Source organism: Dromaius novaehollandiae, chromosome 2, assembly GCF_036370855.1.
Source record: "Dromaius novaehollandiae isolate bDroNov1 chromosome 2, bDroNov1.hap1, whole genome shotgun sequence".
Classification (NCBI taxonomy): Eukaryota; Metazoa; Chordata; class Aves; order Casuariiformes; family Dromaiidae; genus Dromaius; species Dromaius novaehollandiae.
This window is the reverse complement of record NC_088099.1, coordinates 7,006,655-7,025,371: the sequence shown is the minus strand read 5'-3', so window position 1 is coordinate 7,025,371 and position 18,717 is coordinate 7,006,655. Positions and strand designations below refer to the sequence as shown.

The 18,717-nt window shown below is 41.3% G+C and overlaps 1 protein-coding gene across 2 annotated transcripts in view; it reads right to left on the bottom strand.

The window, feature by feature from the left end:
* LOC112981268 (sodium channel protein type 5 subunit alpha-like) overlaps nucleotides 1-18,717 on the bottom strand; it is a 164,994-nt gene that overhangs the window by 66,181 nt on the left and 80,096 nt on the right. For both annotated transcript variants that reach the window (XM_064505711.1, XM_064505712.1), the window contains exon 14: nucleotides 6,593-7,063. In XM_064505711.1, the coding sequence (XP_064361781.1) occupies nucleotides 6,593-7,063 (471 nt within the window). The remainder of the gene's footprint in view (nucleotides 1-6,592; nucleotides 7,064-18,717) is intronic.

Sequence of the window (18,717 nt, the reverse complement as noted above, 5' to 3'; positions counted from 1 at the left end):
TGAATCATAGTTAAAACAAAATGTATAGGCACTGTGCAGAAATAATTGGTTGAAGATTTTGACTCTATGTTATGAGAAAAGGATCTTTCTGACCTTAAAATTATTAATCTGTTACTGATGTTGCAAATGGCAAAAAAACTCTCAAATGAAACCAAGTCAATAATTCTGAAGCAGATATGGGGAAGAAGAGAAGAAAAGCTTGGGGTTTTGATCCAGTTCAGGGCAATACAAAAACTGTCCCAGTGAACAGAGATTGTGCTTGCAACCAGCTCTATCATTGACATATGGAGCCAGTTACTCATCTAGAAGCTGGAAAACTGTTTTCCTCGACGTCCTATTTGGTGGACTTAGGCAGAGGCATACCTGAGAGGAGAACTGGTGATCAGGACAAAATGTGAATGTGAGCGAGAAAGCAAGGAGCTTCCTGGTGCAATGAATAAACCAGTGGGTGTGCAAAATCCTGGGCTCTTTGTGTGGGTCCAGGCTTGGTCCTTTCCGAAATCAGAGCGGGGACTCTGCTCCGCCACAGAGGGGAGCAGGAAGAGCACACGGAGACAGTGCAGCTGTGCAGGTGGGACACGAGGGTGATCTCCGACTGCTTTGCAGGGCACAAATCAGCCACGGCAGCAGCTGGGATCCGGGCGCTGCGAAATGAGAGGGCAGCGCTCCGGCGGGGCGTGCGCCTGGTGCAGAGGGACGTGTAAGAAGCTGCAAAGCGCTCTGTCACGGCAGCAGGCAGCGAGCACTTTCCATATGACCCAATTAGCCACTCCATCGTAACAAATCGATAACGGCATTTTCTGAAGATGAGCAGGCAAGCACTGCTGGCTTGGCATTGCGCTGTGCGTGGAAGTACAAAGGTGTTATCTCGGAGGAACACGGCATCCGTGCCTGGCTTTGTCACTGCAGGAGGGGAGAATGTGACATGTCTTTCAGACCACTGTGGCCACGAGCCACCAGCCACCACACCGGGTTTTCTTCTTAGGAGCGTGCTATAGCTAGATCAAGGTGACGGCAGTAGTTTGTCCAAGACAGCACATTTAGTAATTAAATTTAAGAAGGGGGAGGAAGCAATAATAACCCTACTGGGTTAATTTGAACAGAAGGCAAAGTTCAGAGTCTTTTTTAAGTTCTGCTAAAGACATTTGCCAACTGTAGGAACCTGAGAAACACAGAAGAGGATCCAAATGTTACACCGAAAGATCTGGATGCTTTGAGGCCTGGAGTAACAGAAAGGGGATGTAGTTCAATGGTATAAATGCATGACAGTGTCCTCTGGGGACTGGTTCAGGATGTCAGCCCAGCATTACTCACTTGGAACCTCACTGCACTCTATAATGGGATTTCTCTGAACCACAAAGCAATATAGCAGTGAAAAAGGCACACTTGGTTCTAGGCTATAGCTGTGGGCACCCTGAAGGTTAAGCAACAGTAAAGCATGAAGTTTGAAGATTTAAGTTTTGTACTTGTATATACAATGTAAGTGGTAAGAAACACTCTGATGTCTGAAAACTTCAATGTAGTTCGATTGCAGGTAAGTTCTGGTAGGTAAGTCAAGTGGATTGAACTTTGCATACTGAATTGTCCCATCACCTTACAGTCTCCACAATCTGGTCCATGCTTCTTCAGAAAACTGAAATTTGATGTCACATATGAAAGATTGTCTTTATAAGAAATAACAATTACTCTACAGAAGCTCAAAGAATTGTCCACTATTTAATCATCTAGAAAGGCAAAAGGAGAACTCAAAATAAGCTTGAAAAGATGCAGTCAGAGAGTGGCTGTTGTTGCTGCTGTGCTTTTGGGGTTTGTTTTCCTGCTAGGACAATCTGTTTTTGGAATTCTACATCTCAAAGGCACTGGAAAAACAGAAGATAGTTTTCATGTAATAGGAGATTATTTAGACACCAAGTGTTTCTGAAATATGACTAGATGGATGACAAAGCAGCGATTATTCTTGCTGTCATTTTGAGGATAAACTTATCTTCAAATCATTGATGTGGAAGAAATCTCTTCCTTGTAGACTGACAGGGAGAAAATACCCACATGGGGCAAGGAGGGTGGTTACTCTCACAAAGATCTAAGCTAAAATTGTACAGTGACAGGCACCTATAAACATATCAGATAATAGAGACAAATGAATGAAGTTCAAGGTGGTCCTTTCCTATGTCCTTTGCTAGGCCTCAGTCTCACTCTTCTGCCAGCTTCTTGCACCTGCACTGACTTTTATTGTTCAGCTTTTTTTTTTTTTTTTTTTTGATCCTTTTACCATGTGTGTGGGCTACAAGCATGTGTCTCCTGGCTCTTTGAGCTGGTGGAGCATCTCACTCACATCTCAGTAATCAAAGGAGATTAAGGAGCTATCAGGTGGGCTGGCTCCTTCAAAACTCTCTCAATGACAGTGCCACAAATTGGTAGCTTTCAGGAAGACGGCTGCTGCCGGTGTAAGCTTTGATAATAGAAACAGCAGCTGAAATTTAAACTTAGAAATTTCTATTACACTGATGAATGCTGTGTAATGAGAAGGGTTTCTCATCTTCTGAAATTTCAGACTACCGCGTGTTACATTGTGGGCCCCACTCCTCTTAACTACAACGGCTTACTTTAGAGCTGTTTTGTGACTTTTCCAGAAGAGCTCAGCCTTGGTACAGGAGCTGTAAGCTGAACTGATCATCACCCTAAAATACCCCATCGGTATCAACAGTTTTGCAGTTCTGCCTGAGGCTATCTTCCCTTCAGCCTCTCAGATGGCTGAATCTGGATTGACATGAGCACATGACGAGCAGAATATGGTCCAGGGTCCTTCAGCTGATAGAAAATCAGAGGCAAATATGTCAAATCCTATGCATTGCATAGCATTAGGGTTAAACAAAAGGCTTCACAGTATAGTTTTAACATGTTTGATACACAGAAAAAATCCTTTAATACCTTACACTTAACATTCTCTGAGCGCCATCAAAAATGAGTCGTCTCTAGTGACTCTGCAGCGGACAACGGACTTCAGTGCTACAAGCCCCATGGGAAACAAGAAAACCTGCAGAACCCTGGGTTTCCCTGTCATGGATGTTATGCAGGAATTTTCATGAAATAATACTGTGTTGTACATTTCTTTTTACCTCTTTCTACATGCAGTTGGACCAAAACCTACATGCGTGAGGAGGAAGGCAGGTTCTGGCAATATTGCCAAATGACTGCTAAATTCGAGGTCAGCTAACAACTTTAAAGTGAAGCAGGACACATTTTCTTCTCCTGAGAAGTAAATATACATACAGATTCTCTTTGCACATGCTAAAATATGTAAATATGTAAAAATATGGATTATAATTAGGGGAAAGTTAGAATAGATTTGAATGTTTAACGTACCCTTGGTAGTTCTTGTTTCATTTATGTATGATGCCCTGTACACTAAAAGATACTTCACCATAATTGTGTCCTTTCAGTGCAATCATGTAAATTTTGTTCTTCTTTCCCTTGTTCTTCCTTTGCACGCTCTGCCGCGGTTATCGTGGTAATCCTGGAGTGAAGGAGGCAAGGACTAGTGGAGAGTCGGGGTGTCGCAGAATTAGAGCTCTCAAGAGCAAGAGGGGAAGTTCATTCCTCACTGTCCCGCACGGCTGCCTTTGATACATAGGTTAGCACCTTGCAATGCCCCAAGCTCAATATTCAGTGAACTGGCATTTAATGCTGAACTCCAAGTGACATAATTTCCTCTTTAGTAACCTCTGTGTTTATCAAGAGGGGTGACTGTGGGTGCAAAGAGCATGTGTCTTTGGAATGAAATGATTAAAAATCACAGAGCTTTGAACCATTCAGGATCTGCTTTCTCATGGCCCTTCACCTTACTGAGCTGTTTACACCAGTGCAAATTTATTGGTATTTTGCATGAAAGCAACTGCAAAGCTCATCACACAATCATCATTTCTGCTGTTGAGCTTCTTCCTTCCTTTTTTTTTTTTTTTTTTTTTTTTTTAGTTATGTCAATGTTTTTTGACTCTTTTATTTGGCACCTTCTCGCATGGATACATTTTCCCCACTAGAAATTTCATAAAATTGATTGCTGGATATACGAACTTGCTTCTTGTTTGGACCTTTTCAGCAGTAGACCCCAAGGGCCTGCAAACAAAGGTTGAAAACTGTTGATCAGAGCTATGCAAAAGGGAAGAGAAGTGACCTGCAGCAGCTGTTTGTCAAAGCCTGGAAAACACTAGTGACAAGGTTAATTAATTTATTCCTCAACTCCTTTCCTTCTGTTTAATGCACATGCTAACTGTGAACTGCATTTGATTTCCCTATGTGCTTCTGAACCAAATTAGGCTTCTGTTAATCATGCTTCTCAGCACGGATTGAAAGTTCTTTTGTGAAAAAATTGACACTGGAAAAATATTATTTTACTGCAGTCCAAACTTTTGTGGTAATATGACAATGTTAATGTTTATTGGAAATTTCTTGAAAAGATGCAGTGTGAAAACTGAATATTTCATTTTGATTCTCCTATTTGGTTTTGTTTTTTCCTGTTTTGTTTCATTCTTAATTTGATTTTTATATTACATACAATAATGCTTCAACGTTATTGAAACACTTTGAAGAAATTTTTTTAATATTTTCAGATTTAATTTTGTTCAGAATATTCTATTTTGTTAAAATGACGATTTTTTACCATTCTTTCCCTCACAACTCTAATAGATCTCACTAGAGGTCTAATTCCACATTTTCTTGCTCTGTAACATAAAATGAGCTATCTGTCCCCTTTACTAACACACATGCGAGTACCTACAAGCAAACATTGTACTTTTCATTAGGACTCCACAATTCAGTGTTTTTCAAGACACTGCAGGCTGTAAACTCCAAAACTTTCCATGTTCCAAGCTACAACTGTGAACATTTCTTTTTATCTTGGGGAGGGTTGAAGACAATGATACACACGCGCGCACACACACGCACGCACACACACATGCTTCCTTATTTCACGGACACTTGCAGGCAAAACTGCAATGAAACTTTTCCCTACATTATGCATGAAAAAAACAAGAATTTTTACTAACATGACCCTCTGCCAGATGCAGCAGAAAGCTGAAAAGAAATAACTTTTATCTCCAGAATTATATACATTTCTGCCAGTCAGTATTGGCTGACCAGATAATGTTAAGAAAGCCATCTACTATACTCAGATTTCACTTTTCAAGTGTACTCTGCCTGTAGATTTAACTAATACAAGGCTGGAAATAGAAAAAGACTTCAAAGAGAAAATGGATGTTATCCCTAGAAGTCAATTTTCTCACCAGCTAAATGGTTTTACATATTCTTATTCTCTGTTTAGATGGAACAAGGCACCAATGGAGAGGACCTCACAGAGGCTTTATCACTCTGAATACGACCGACCCACAGAAAGCCAAAACATAGCCACACTCAGCTTTGTGATTTTTCTCCATCCCACCAACATGAACCCACAAGTCATTTCAATAAAAATATTTCTTGGGAAAAAAAAGTATAAAAAGTCCATAAAAGTGTTTTCCAGAATTTTCAGACTTTTTTTTTGGTTATCTCAATGTCTATTTGGATGGTGGGTCTTGATAACAGAGTTTCCCAACTCCTTGCTCTTTGGCTCTCCAAGGAGCTGGTCAATATAGCAAGACTTGCTGGTGACCAGATGTGCTAACACTGAAAAGCTTTGCATTGTGAAGCAGCAGAGATTAACATTTATCCACTGATTTGCGACTGGTATAGGACATTCCTCTGGCCTTTTTCTTTAAGGACAGCTGTGCTTCAGCCTAGAGATTGGGGATCCCTTCTGACAGCTTGATCCAAAACAAGAGCTCTGATCCAGTGCCTGCTAAACTCTGCAGGTGTCAGCTGGCATCAGAGGATGCAAGATCAAGGTCTGGAAACAACTTAAAAAGCTATGACACATGGAACCAAGAGATAAGGCTGGTAGAATGGGGAGGGAGAGAGAAGGAAAAGCATTCCCATGAAGGTTTTTCTTCTCTTCTACATCAACATTTCAAATCTCTGAATTTTTCTGTCATTACTACTGAGTGCTGTGGGGAATAAGTAAATCTGAAATGTCAAACCAAAGAACACGTGGCCAACTATTTTTCCTGTTCAACTACATATGATTCCATATCCTCTCCTCACTTTCTTGCAAATTATCATACCAGCACCTGCTTCAATCTGATTTTGAAGGGAACTACCTGGCCCTGGAATCCCGCTACATGACTCAAACAAAGCTACTGTCCATTACTGTACACTGAGAAAATCTCCTGCAGTAGTCAGAGTACCTACGATTCATTCAGTAATATTCCCATGACTCAGCTGAAAGACAAAACAGGCTCCTGTGCGAGGAAGGATTCAGTTGCTCTTGTTAGAAGAATTAATCTAGACAAAAGCAAAGATTACAAAGAAAGGGAATGCCTCTTGTTAGAGACCGAATTTTGCTCTTGGATATGCATGCATAACTTCTTCTGAAGTTAACAGCATATCAAAGGCAGGATTAGGCCACAGGACATTTGCTTCATGAGCCATGGATCCAGAGCAAGGGTGGGAACAAACGACCTCTCTAGTTACGTTATGACTAGCAAACGTTTTAGTTGCCTACCTGCTCCATTTCCGTAAACGTGCTCTGCTCCTCATCTTCTTCCTCAATATCAGACTCTCCCACAGCAATAGGAACACAAATGGACAGATCAGGATTGGTCATAAAATCATCGTTGTCCATAATTCCTAAGTGTTTCTCCCCGTTTTTATTCATCCCATCCTCCGTGTGGTTCTCCTTGTGATTCTCCATGTCTTTGCCAAGCTCAGTAGTTGTGTGGCTGTTCATGCAGTTGTTGAGAGCACCTGTATTCTGGGCAGCAAGTTTCATCATTGCCTTCTTCTCAGCTGTTGTCTTCGGATGCCGGAGGACGTTGCAGCAAAAATCCCATGTTGTGTGCTTCACATACTGAAGGCCCCTGTTGATCCGAGCAAAAGCAAGCTGCAGGTTGTTCATCTCTCCGTCCTCATCAGGTGCTGAGAGGTTGTCAGCACTGAAAGAGCTTAGCAGCAAGGCAAGGAACAGGTTGAGCACCTGAAATGAATAACAGAAAGAAAAAAAGGAAATCAACCAACTGTTTGGTCTTGGAAGCATGAAGATCTGAGTCTAGTCTCATCTGTGCCGATGTAACACCACCAGCATTTGTGGAACTACCTCTAATTATAGGCAGTTTCAGCAGGAATCAGAATTCTGCAGACTTTTCCAAACACATTATTTTTATGTGCAGAAGTTTAGCATGGACAGTAACACACCCTGACTTTTCCTTTCCTTGCAGCTCCCCGAAGCATGCAAAACTAAATGCTAAGCTCAGAAAGAGAATACGGGATAAAATTTTCATTGGAAGATGCATACAGTACATAGTGTTGGTATTCTCATAAGTGATAATATAATGAATTTCCTGTCTTAACTATTATTCCATCTTGGAGAAAATCATTAATTTCAATGCTTACTGACATCCAGAAAGGTACGGCTTACGTGTAGAAAAACACTTCAGAAATGATGTATTCAGGTGTCCTTTTGGTTTTTACTCAGTGTGAATATTGTTATTTATATTCCACAGTACAGAATAATATGCATATGCAATGCATTTAAAACTAGTAGTACATTTGGAAACACTTTCAAATATTTGAATGTGTTTTCTTGGCTAGCCTTGACTTAAATATCCCCTGGGGCCTGGAGAAGACCTACTGAGACTGTGAATAAGCACCTAAAAGGTCAGATAATTTCAAAACTGATCACCAGCTGCTGAGTATAGGACACTATACCTGCCTGTGGTCTGAGCAGGAATGAACTATAGATTTCATGCCAGACTGACAAGGGCAAAGAGTTTACACCAGGGATGGATGCCTCGGAGCATGGATGTGTTGGGGTAGAGATAACTTAAACCAACATTAACTAAAAGTTTTGTTGTCCCCTCTCCCCCTTTTCTTTCAAATATTCCAAATACATGAGCTGAAATTTTGCAAACTAGCCTAGCCTAGCCTTAATCACACTGGTAGCACTTTATCTGAAGTGTCCTGTTCATCCTGTTTCACAAAGCGCTCATTGCAGTCGCCACGATTATAAATGAAAGTGGTTGGTAGCACCGCGGAAGCCCACGTCCTTTAAGAGCTACTGAACACACTGCCCCCGCGGCACCCTGGCACAAGCTGATACGTGATGTATCCCACTATGACCAGCAGGTACAATGCACTTTTTATATTTACGGGAAACCTATGCCGAGCAGGAGGCCAGGCAGGACATCCTGCAGGGTCTCCAGTGGCACCAGGCAAAACTGAGTCCAACCCTTGATCACAGACGGTAACAGCAGCTCCAATGTCTTCCTCATTCATGAATACCTACATGTGGGAACCCAGATTTTCATATCTGAAGCTAAATTTCATCCTATACTCCATCAATTCTGATGTTTGCAGAATGATTTATTTGAAACACTTTATTTTGCTTTTCCATATACTGGTTCAGATGCCAAAGAATAATTACACCAGTTCATCCCACCACTCCTGCAGGTGTATATAATAGGCGGTAACATTCTTTGTGTTGTTATTTACCATGGATTATCAAGCAACGTTGTTTGCTTTCCAGAAATGCAACTGACATTTTGCACAAAGAGCTATTTGCACTTTATGCTTTTATCCAAAAATAAACCTCAAATATCATTCCTTCTTTCTTTTATGAGCAGGTAACCTCAGACGTGTATTGCTGGGTCTTCAAACAGAGTGAACTGCTGTATAAGCACTTTATGTTTACTTATTCCCCTCCATTTCACTGTACACTGCTTTTTCCAGAAAAATATATGCTCGGCCTATGACATACCACATTTCCTGTAAGAGGTTGCTAATAATATCTAGTCCTCCTGGATACTAAAGTAATGTTTTCAGTTTAAGTAAAAGCAAACTAGAGACTAATTCAGTTTTCAAAAAAAGTGGTAGATTTGCATGTCGATATGGATCTCCTTAAAAAAGAGGCCTGTTTTCCAGTGACCCTGAGCATCCAGTCTCCGCAAGCAGGTCCTCTTTGAGGTTAGGACCCATATAATTGGTGCCCTCAAACAAACTCCAGCTCCTTTAGCATAATGATACCCTAATGATAATGCATCCTGCTTTCATAAGCCTTTTCACTTTTAATGCCTTTCCAAAGCTAGTGACTCTCGTTATGTAATTATTTAGCAAAGACAGAGAGTAAGGTGCAAAGAATCAGGTTCATCCAGCTTAACTTTAGGTGCCTCTCTGAAGTGCTCAAGTTGAAGGAGTTTTCCTAAGATATTTTTATAAACAATGGAGAGTTTGGCACCCTTGGAGATGCAGAAGGGTTGAACCGTGCTCTGGAGGTGCCTACTGAAGCCTTGGCTAGCTTGGGTCCTAATTTAGGTATGTCAAAGTCAGGTTAAAGTTAGGGCAGTTAAGACTGCAGAGCAAATAACTCACATGACTTGCCAAACCCAGCCAGTGTAGCAAGAAGTTGTTGCCCAGTGTAAGAAACTGATTTTCTTCCGTCCTGTTTGTTTCTGATGGCAGTGGAGAGCTGCACTGCTCTTCACCCAGCACAGGTAGGAAAAGATGCAATTTCCTCTCTGGAGACCTTGATGACTTCTAGCAAACTTCATACAATATACCAATTATTTTACTTTGTTTACTGTAGCAAAATCTAAGAAGGGGCTTTCAGTATATCAAACAAATAAGAGATCTAAGTTAAAGCCAGAGACCAGCTGTAATAGGTCATCTAGTCCATCTCTCTGTTACTGAAGGGTTATTTCTTTCTTTGGAAGTACATTTTCCCATCTTTTGTACATTTTCATCCTAGGGCAAAGTTTACCGAGAGACTACTACTGCAAAAAGCAATTTACATGATCGGTTATTTTCTCTATTCCCTTTTCTATTATTTCAGCTATTTGTGCCTGGATAAGAGGCTTATATCCTCCCAGCCCAGTTTCTCTTTATCCTATAGTCAACTCATAATCCGAGGTTCGTAACATCTTACGATCTTGCTGTTGAAACGCTCATGATACCCCAAGTACGGCATGAGGTCCTTGTGGCCCAAGGCAGGAGGGAGAGAACACAGGCTGGAGAAGGATGGGTCTCCTTCACATTTCCTGCCCAAGGTCAGCGAGAAAAATATGTGAAAACATGGGTGTGGATTTCCTGGCTTGTAGCCATACAGCTTCTCTAGAGAATTGTGTTTGACCCTACAAGGCAGGCTAGCAGTTGCAGAGGAGATTCTTGTGAGGCACTATATGACCATCTTGTCGAAATAGGAACTTTTTTTCATCAACTCCATGTTATCCTGCTTGGTGAAATAACAGGTTTATTTCTTTAAATATAAGAAAACTGAAATTTAATAAAAACAATGGGCCAAATTCAGCTCATTCCCCATATAAGATCTCTAAACTACTGTATGATGGTAATGAGAGCAGAGGCTCTGTAGAGAAAAGAAAGATGGAGGTAATATTACAGGAATATTTCTCTCTTATATGCAGATGTAAAACTATCACTTCAGTAGTTTCATATGGGTTGTTTCAACTTTCCCTAGGAAAGAAGAAAACAAGGCTGGACTTCTCCCTCTAGCTTGATAGCTACCATGTGAATTTCCCGGTCGCTCTGCAACAGCACTAGCAGAGTGCATGCTTGAAAAGCACGGTCTTGTGGTAAGGCTGATATTCACACACGGTGCTTTAGAAAAGTCATCTGCTAAGAGACTCTAGGATTCTCTTTACAGACCGGCTAGATCTAATAATTATAGTCAGAGGAGCATGGGCCCAGTACATCCCATCCTAAAATGTGGCTGCAACAGGTGAGATGAAATGAAGGAGTAAAAGTGCCTGCTGTCTCTGCACTGTAGATATTAAAAGTTGGGTGAGATGAATGCCACCCCCATAGCCCATTAGAGTTTCTGCATATTTACCGTAAGGATAGGAGTTTTGCTGACTGTTCTCCAGTATGGGTTTCCCTGCAGTTTCAGCTGTCTCTCGTGTATCCGATTGTCTTTAAGCTATACAAGGCAGAGTAGTAATGCTAGATGGCAGCTGTGCTCACCCATATGTGCCCGTGTTTGCATGTATGGAGGGAACAGTCACCCTATTTCTCTCTTCGAAGTTTAAAGGAGTATGTATAATTAATGGGTCAGATTCCTTAGTGCTGTTCTCGCCACTTTACGTAGGAGTAAATCTGCTTGAGTAATGGAAGGGTAGATTAGTCCCATTAATTATACTTCACAGCACCTCTGTGTCACCTAAGACTTTTCTGAGGTCATTTTAAACTGTCATTCATTTCTCCTTATTTTCAGGGGAGTTATAAAGCTTGACCAGTACAGGGGTATATCAGAGCTAACACGGGTACATCCTTTTAAGAGTGGCAGGTAGGCATGAGGCATCATGTAAAGATTACTCTTGCTGTCGATCTGTCAGGTTGGGCCACAGTGAGAGAACGCCTTCTCTAAGGAGGAGGCTGAACTGCGAGGTGAGACGCGAGCTTCTCCTGCTCCATTCTCACAGGAACCAGCTGCTAATCCCAGAGTTCACTCTGCCTGCCTTATCTCAGCCCCAGGCTGTTACATCCTCAAAACAGGCAGAGCATGGGGGTGTATGTCCTTTTTATCCTTAAACACAGGTTCAAAGCAACCCATGACATTCACCACAACCTGGTGGTTTTCCCATGTTGCCAAGTCTTTTGAATTTGTTATCCACCTACATGGATATAAACATGCACACAAACCAAACCACTCCAACTGCTGGTCAAGAATTACCAGTGCTTTGGCATGCTTTAATTTTTAAGCGTTGAATCTAGATGTCTTTTTAGTTGATGGACTTTCAGTGTTTTTTGAAAGCAGGCCTGTTAGAAGTATCAGAAGATGAGTTTTTGGAAACTGAGTGGTCCCTGATCTGAAAATCTTAGCCTCAAAGTCTAGTCTGAGAAAGGAAGGTGAGATGGCAAGTGGAAGCAGTTATATCCTTTCCACTACTAAAGCCCCAGCATAAAATCAGACATGCTTCCACAGGTTTTTAATCAGATATCCAAAAAAAAAAAAAAAACCCTGACTAATTCACCAGCATAGCAAGAGCTACAGCAGGGCGGCTGTGGTCTTCTCAAACCACTGTCTAGACAGACAAATAGTGCTGTCAGACCAGCCTAGTTGCAATTTTCCCCCAGCAAGACAGTTACTTCTGGGATGTTACAGGCCCAACATACTTCAACAGCATTAGGGAAAATACAGAAAGTTGATTAATTACAATCCAACAAACTAGAAGTAGTTTCATGATATATCAACAAAAGTGTTTAGATGTCATGGTGATGAGGATGACAAGGTAATTAGGAAGATTGACTGTACAGGTCTAGACTGACTGAGCACATTTGAGGGTTTTTGCTATTGCTGCTCCCAGCAAAGAGTGATTATGGGTGAGAAACACCCATATTATCCCTAGAATATTTTCGCTGTTCATATGCAAACATCACCTCATCAGCTGCTGTGCCAGCCTGCAAAGCTACTATGCAATGACTAAGCACAAGAAAAAAAAAATCATTTTAGAAGTTTAAGCTTTGCAGTGTTTACCCAGTATTATCACCAACCCTAATCCTGCATGGCTGGGCTCAGGTGGAGGACACGGCTGGATTGAGGCAGAGAGGGATTCAGACCAGTGCAGAACCAGCCCTGTTGGAGCTGTCTTAGACTCTGCAATAGAGGAGAGCTGGGGCCACACGCTATCGGCACTCCCGGTCAGCACCCTTGTCCTCTGTCTTTCCTTCTTGGAGGCATGCCATCACGGAAACACAGACCCTAAACCTTCCCTGAGAGGCAGATACCCAGGCTTAACCATAGACTATACAAGACTGCATGAAGTTTTGCACTCAGTCTTCCACAGGCCATTATGTCCCTTGGGTACTCAGCCCTGGTCTTCGATAGAACAAGATACTTCCCATTCACGCACAGCAGAAGACATCAGCACAAACAGTCCTGTCTGTGCTGACTGGGGAAAGGAAAGCTACATGGGGAGAACCGAAAAGAAAGCAGGAAGAAAAAAAATGGTAGTAGAATAACAGAGAGAGAAAACCAGTGATAATGGCTACAGTAAGGAATGATTTCCCTGGAGCCAATGTCTTACACCAAAGCAAAATTAATATGAGGGCAGGATCAGGCCCAGAGACTGGAAAAATAAATTAAAGAGATGAGAAATAATTAATATTAGCTTTATTTTTTTTTAATTAATGGAAGGGAACACCACTTCTTTAAAAAGTTACTTCCTAAGCCATTTCCCAGGTTTGCCCAGAGAAGGAAATCTACAGTGGCAAAGAGGCAGCAAATAAACAGGAGGGAGGAAAAACTAAGATTAGAGGGGCTTGAAAAATGTCCAATCTCAGAGACAAATGCAAGTGCCTTTCTTCCATCTCCACGAAAATTCAACATAGAACATATCAACTTTTTTTCACGGCATGTTTCAATCTAAACCCTAAACTCTGTCAGTTAGCAGGTACTTTACTTGCCAGAAAAATATGACATTGATTCACAGAAGGCAGAATTCCTGTACAAAAATTAACTTAATTAAAAAACAAAACTGCTTTTCCATTGAAAAATCTTATAAAAATTTCAAGGAGATAGAGACAGAGACCTGGGATTTGGAGGGTGAAGTCAAGAGTTGTGACAAGATGGAACTTGCAGAATCTGTCATGAGAGGTGGAAAGCCAAAGTAAGGTTGAAAGAGGATTTTTGCTCCAAGCAGGAGACAGAGAAGACTACAGCATATGTGGGGATGTCAAAGAGGCATTTACTATAACCAAGGACAGAGATGACCAAAGGAAAAAAAAAATAGATTTCAGCTATGAAAAAAAGACAGGGCAAAAGAGGAGAACTAATCTGAACAAGAATCTGGCTAGGGATGGCCCAAATGAAATAGAAAGAGGAAAATATGACACATGAAATCTGGAGATGGACAAATAGAACAGCAGAGTCTTCAATAGGAGCAAAGAAACAACATGGTTAACAAGGATGAAAAAACAATAGGCCTGATTCTTCTCTGGTTTACGCTGTTTACAGTAATATCAAACGTATGGATTGTGTCCTTATCTGTTGGAGATTCTCATCTGTAAGTGTGGGCCAGTGGTTTTACGGGATTTAGAGGAGTTTAACATGACAAAAGTGGGACAAGCTGACTTTTGGGAACAGGACAAAGTGTTGGACAGTCACAGGAGATCGAAGACAGGACCTCTGACAGCAGGAGCTCCAACAACAAGCAGGCAAGACAGACTTCTACCTGATTAGGGTTCAATGGACCCACAGAGGCAGGAAACTGGCATCGAATTCTGTGTACTACGTTTCATTTCCAAATTAATGCCTCTGCGTATCTCCTCGGGAAGCCACAGGCCATGTTGTCATGTAAGCACTAGGTGGAGAAATGGAGATAGTAACAGCTGCATTCACTGTACTTGGAAAAGACACATTCCAGCTTCTTTTTAAGTATCATACACCTCCTAAGAAGGTTAAGCCTGCCATGATTAGCTGATTATTGCACATGTCCCTTTCAACAAGCTATTTCTAGAGGTGTCTGTTAGAACAAACAGCTCACTTGCTAGTTTTGGTGGGGATCACTAATCAATATTTTTTAACAAAGGGATTTTTTTTAACAAAAAGCACAAACTGTCTAGAAGTAATGAATAATGTATTAAATTTGTACCGCCTGGTCTATTTTAACATTAAAATGCTGTCCTTGCCTCAGTGCATGCAAGGAAGAACTCTGTTGTCATTGCCCTTTCAATGATACCCAGACAACTCACACAGTGACTTTAATAAAGAGAGATACATTTAGTTGTACCTACCTTTGCACACTCTTGTCCAATTAAATTTGACTCAGCATCTCTTAGATTTTTGGTAACTATCCAGCTATTAGCAAGAGCTTAACTGCTGACAAAACCTTACTTAGACTATTAACCAAGGACAGTTGTAATACAAAAAATGGGCAAAAGAAATTCCATATAATTCCACAATGTATGCTTGTATTTTATCCTACTGATGCATAGAGAACAATATTTTTCTTGGAAACCCAACTCCTTGTCAATCCCCTGACCACAACCAAATCTTGACAGACAAGTCATAAGTACCATCATAAAATAATATACATGGAGGTTCCTATTAAAAATATTCTGTCTTGTTGGTGCTTCATATAATGTAGTCACTGCTGAAGGAGTGTTTTTAAAGAAATATCTCTGTTTTGGAAACATAGGCAGTACAAAAGGCATAAGGCTGATTTCCAAGGGGCAGGTTTAATGTATCAACATTTGTCTTCCTCCATATTTCTAAGAAGTCCCCTACCCATGAAGGTGAATGGGGGAGAGTTTCATATTTTATTCCTCTGTCTGACATCCCACTGGTTCATTTGTGGATCAGAGCAACAATACCTTAAAATTGCACTAATAAAAATCTCACTAAATGCCAACATCTCCCTGCCTGAAATTTCCTAAAGCAGCCAAATCTATCCTGAGCCACCAATGAACCTGGTTTGGACTTTTGCTTTTGGAAATTCTTACTTCACAGATGAAAAATGAGCCCCTAGTTTTACTCTTCCTTTGAGCCATACCAGAAACAAAAGCTCACTTCTCTTCTATGCTGCTACTTTAATTAAAATTTTTGGCTATTTATATTTGAAAAGATATACCTGTCTATGGATGCTCCAGAGAAAAGCTGTCATATTTCAGAAATATTCAGCATGAATACCAAATAGTGCCTGGCAAACAGGAACTCAAAATACTTGTCCCATAGTACAAGATGCTTGCTCAGGTTTAGGCATCGAAGTGCCAAAAATCAGCTATTCAGAAGAAACAACTGAGCCTGTAGCAGGATGCACAAGCTCATGAATCTGGAGTGACAGAAAGAAGCAGATTACTTTTTAGGAAGGTAGTTTTGAAAGTAGTTCCTCCTCCCATCTGTTCCTGGGTGCATTTCCCTCACTGTCACTTTTGTGAGACAGGGACTCACAATTCCTTAGCAAAGCAGTCTTATATTCCCAGCCTTGAATGGACTCTGCTTAATTTATCGCACAGTCACATTTTTGAAACAAGACTCCAACTCATCAGTATTTGATGGTCCCTCAAAAATATTCTGAGTTTAACTCCCCCAGACTTTTTAGTGCCAACATCTGGTGTTACACATTAGAGTGGGATATATCTGCCCAATAAAATAAATGATAGTTGCTTACATGAGCACTGATAACTCACAAATTTTTAAAGCCTGGAGTCTTAGGCAAAGAGATTTTCTTTAGCTCCAAACTAACTTATAGTAGGGCACAGGCTTTCCATCTCTGACTAGTGGTCATTGAAGGAAACTAGACTGATGGTTGGTGTCAGGATTTATCTTTTTGATCCATCACATGATGCTATGTGTTTCTGTTGCCCAAAAGTCCTGGTGGGCCATACATTACTCTTAAGGATGTCTAATCTGGGAGCAGACACAGCTAGATGTTTCCTCAAAAGCATCAGCTCTCTGAGTGCTCTGCTTCCTGGAAGCTGCTCAAACCTCCTGCCTATAGCCCTTAAAACTCTCAGGGCAGTGAGGATGGATAATGGGGCACATGAAATGGCAAAAACTGCTCTGGGGCATACAGACTATTTGGGTAGTTGGCAATATGAAAGAAGAAGCTGGGAAAGTCACTGGGGTTTAGATACCTTCGTCTGAGGTTTGGATTCTCCAGTATCGTATTAAATGTACCTGCTGCCAGCCGTAAGCGTACATCAGTGGAAGCAAAAAGGATAGTAACATGATGACAGTTGTTTGGAGTCTATTTTGCTTATGTCCCAAAATGTGCTTATTCATGTATTCTGGGCTGCACTTCTGCAAAGCTGCATGTGAGTTGAGAAAGAAAATTTGCTCTGCTTAATGTGTCCAAGCTGATGATGGTGAGAACTTGTGAGACAAGCGTCAAATGACACTTCCACTTCCCTCTAGCTTTCCCTTGGGCTTCCTGGCTTCTTCTGGACCCTCTCTAACACTGCAGCCCCCCCAGTCTCTAGTATTCCCCCAGCTCTTGTCATGGCTTCTGCAGCTTTCCAGCAACTCCCCCTCCTCCTCGGCGCCCTGACGCACTCCGCTTGCTGCTTTGCAGATTCTGCGTGCCCTGACGATGACCGTTCCTGACATGCCTATTCTCGCTTGTTTGTCTAGTGGCCTTCTCAGCTGATGCAACCGAAATACAAATGCACATTTCCAGAATGCTGGGCACTGCTGAAAGAGCAGATAAGGTGAACAACTGCATCCAGGACACAAACACGAGGGAGCAGAGAGAGCAGAGGGGAAGGGAACATCGTTGCAGGACTTCAGACAAATCTGAGCAATGTGAACTTCCCTTTGAACCTCTCATGGATGCACATTTCCCTGCAAAACGCTGCTTTTCCCCAGCGCTTTCTGCAGTTGTATCTTAGCCCTTCTTTCTTCTGTTTTCGTAAGAAGCAGAACTAGTGGGCCAAAACTCATGCTTGCCTAAATGAGAATACCTGCTTGGTGGCAGTACTACAATATACAAAGCTTGAGGATGCAGATTGCTACTGTGATTTGAAAATTAAAAGAAAACAAAGACCGAACTGCTGTGGCTTGTGCTTGTAACACCTCCTCCCCCATCCTCCCTAAACCCATTCGGTTTCTAGCAATCAGCTCTAACCTAGTATTTGCAATTAGAAGGCACACAATTTAAAAAAAAATTCCAGGTCTCATCCTTCGTTTATATTACACATCGAATCAGTGAATAAGAACTGCAAAATAAATGCTACATTCTCCTCCAAGGATAGTAACCTTCATTCCCAGAGTGGAACTCTTTAGTGGCCCCCTTGAATAAGAACATGCTTGTCATTAAAAGCAAAAATAATTACTTGATTCAGGGCAGCAGGCCTGGCTGCAACTTTTGAGTTGTAGATTTCTCTAGGTATACAGTAAAAACCATGAAAATGGAGTCTCAGTAGTTCTAGATATATAAATTATTTTAAAATAATATAAGGAAACCACTGGAAATACACTATCCATCACATGTCATCAGTTTTCCATTTTCATTCACTTTTTGGGGCAAGAAATTTTAATGAATGAGGCCTTATTCCTTTGGGGTAAAGCAACTCTTAATCATCCTCTAAAAAATTTCAGGGTCTTGAAACCCTTGCGTAATACTGCATGTCTTCTAAAAAGGCCAGAGTCTTGAGGTAGCTTCACCCAGTGACAGTCCCTTCATTTCAGGCAGAAATGCAAGGCTCCTCTGAAAACTCTTTGTCTATTCTAATATGCTTTTGTTGCCTGAGCTCTTGAAATATAAAATTGTAATCCACTTCCACCTGCTCTATGCCTAGCTATTTTGCTATTACCTGTGATTTTACAACAAGGGACTGTGATAGTTCTCCATATCCATTTCACTTAAACAAAGAGAAAATCTGACACATTACTATAAACTTCTGTCAGGCCTGGCTCTGATCTGCTGAGAAATCCGCAGCGATGGAGATGTGGAGATGTGGAGATGTGTGTCTCACCATTTGGTGAGACAGGACTTTATGGTTAGTTTTACACTAATAAATTAAGTGTGCCCAGGAATATTTTCTGGCAGCGAGGACAAATGAAACGGATCATCTTGCTCCATACTATTAAACCTTCTGATAACCCAAGCTGACTACATGCTCCCAACCTGGATAGTCCCTGGCCTGTGATACCCCCTGAACCCAGGTGGGCAGTTTTGGGGG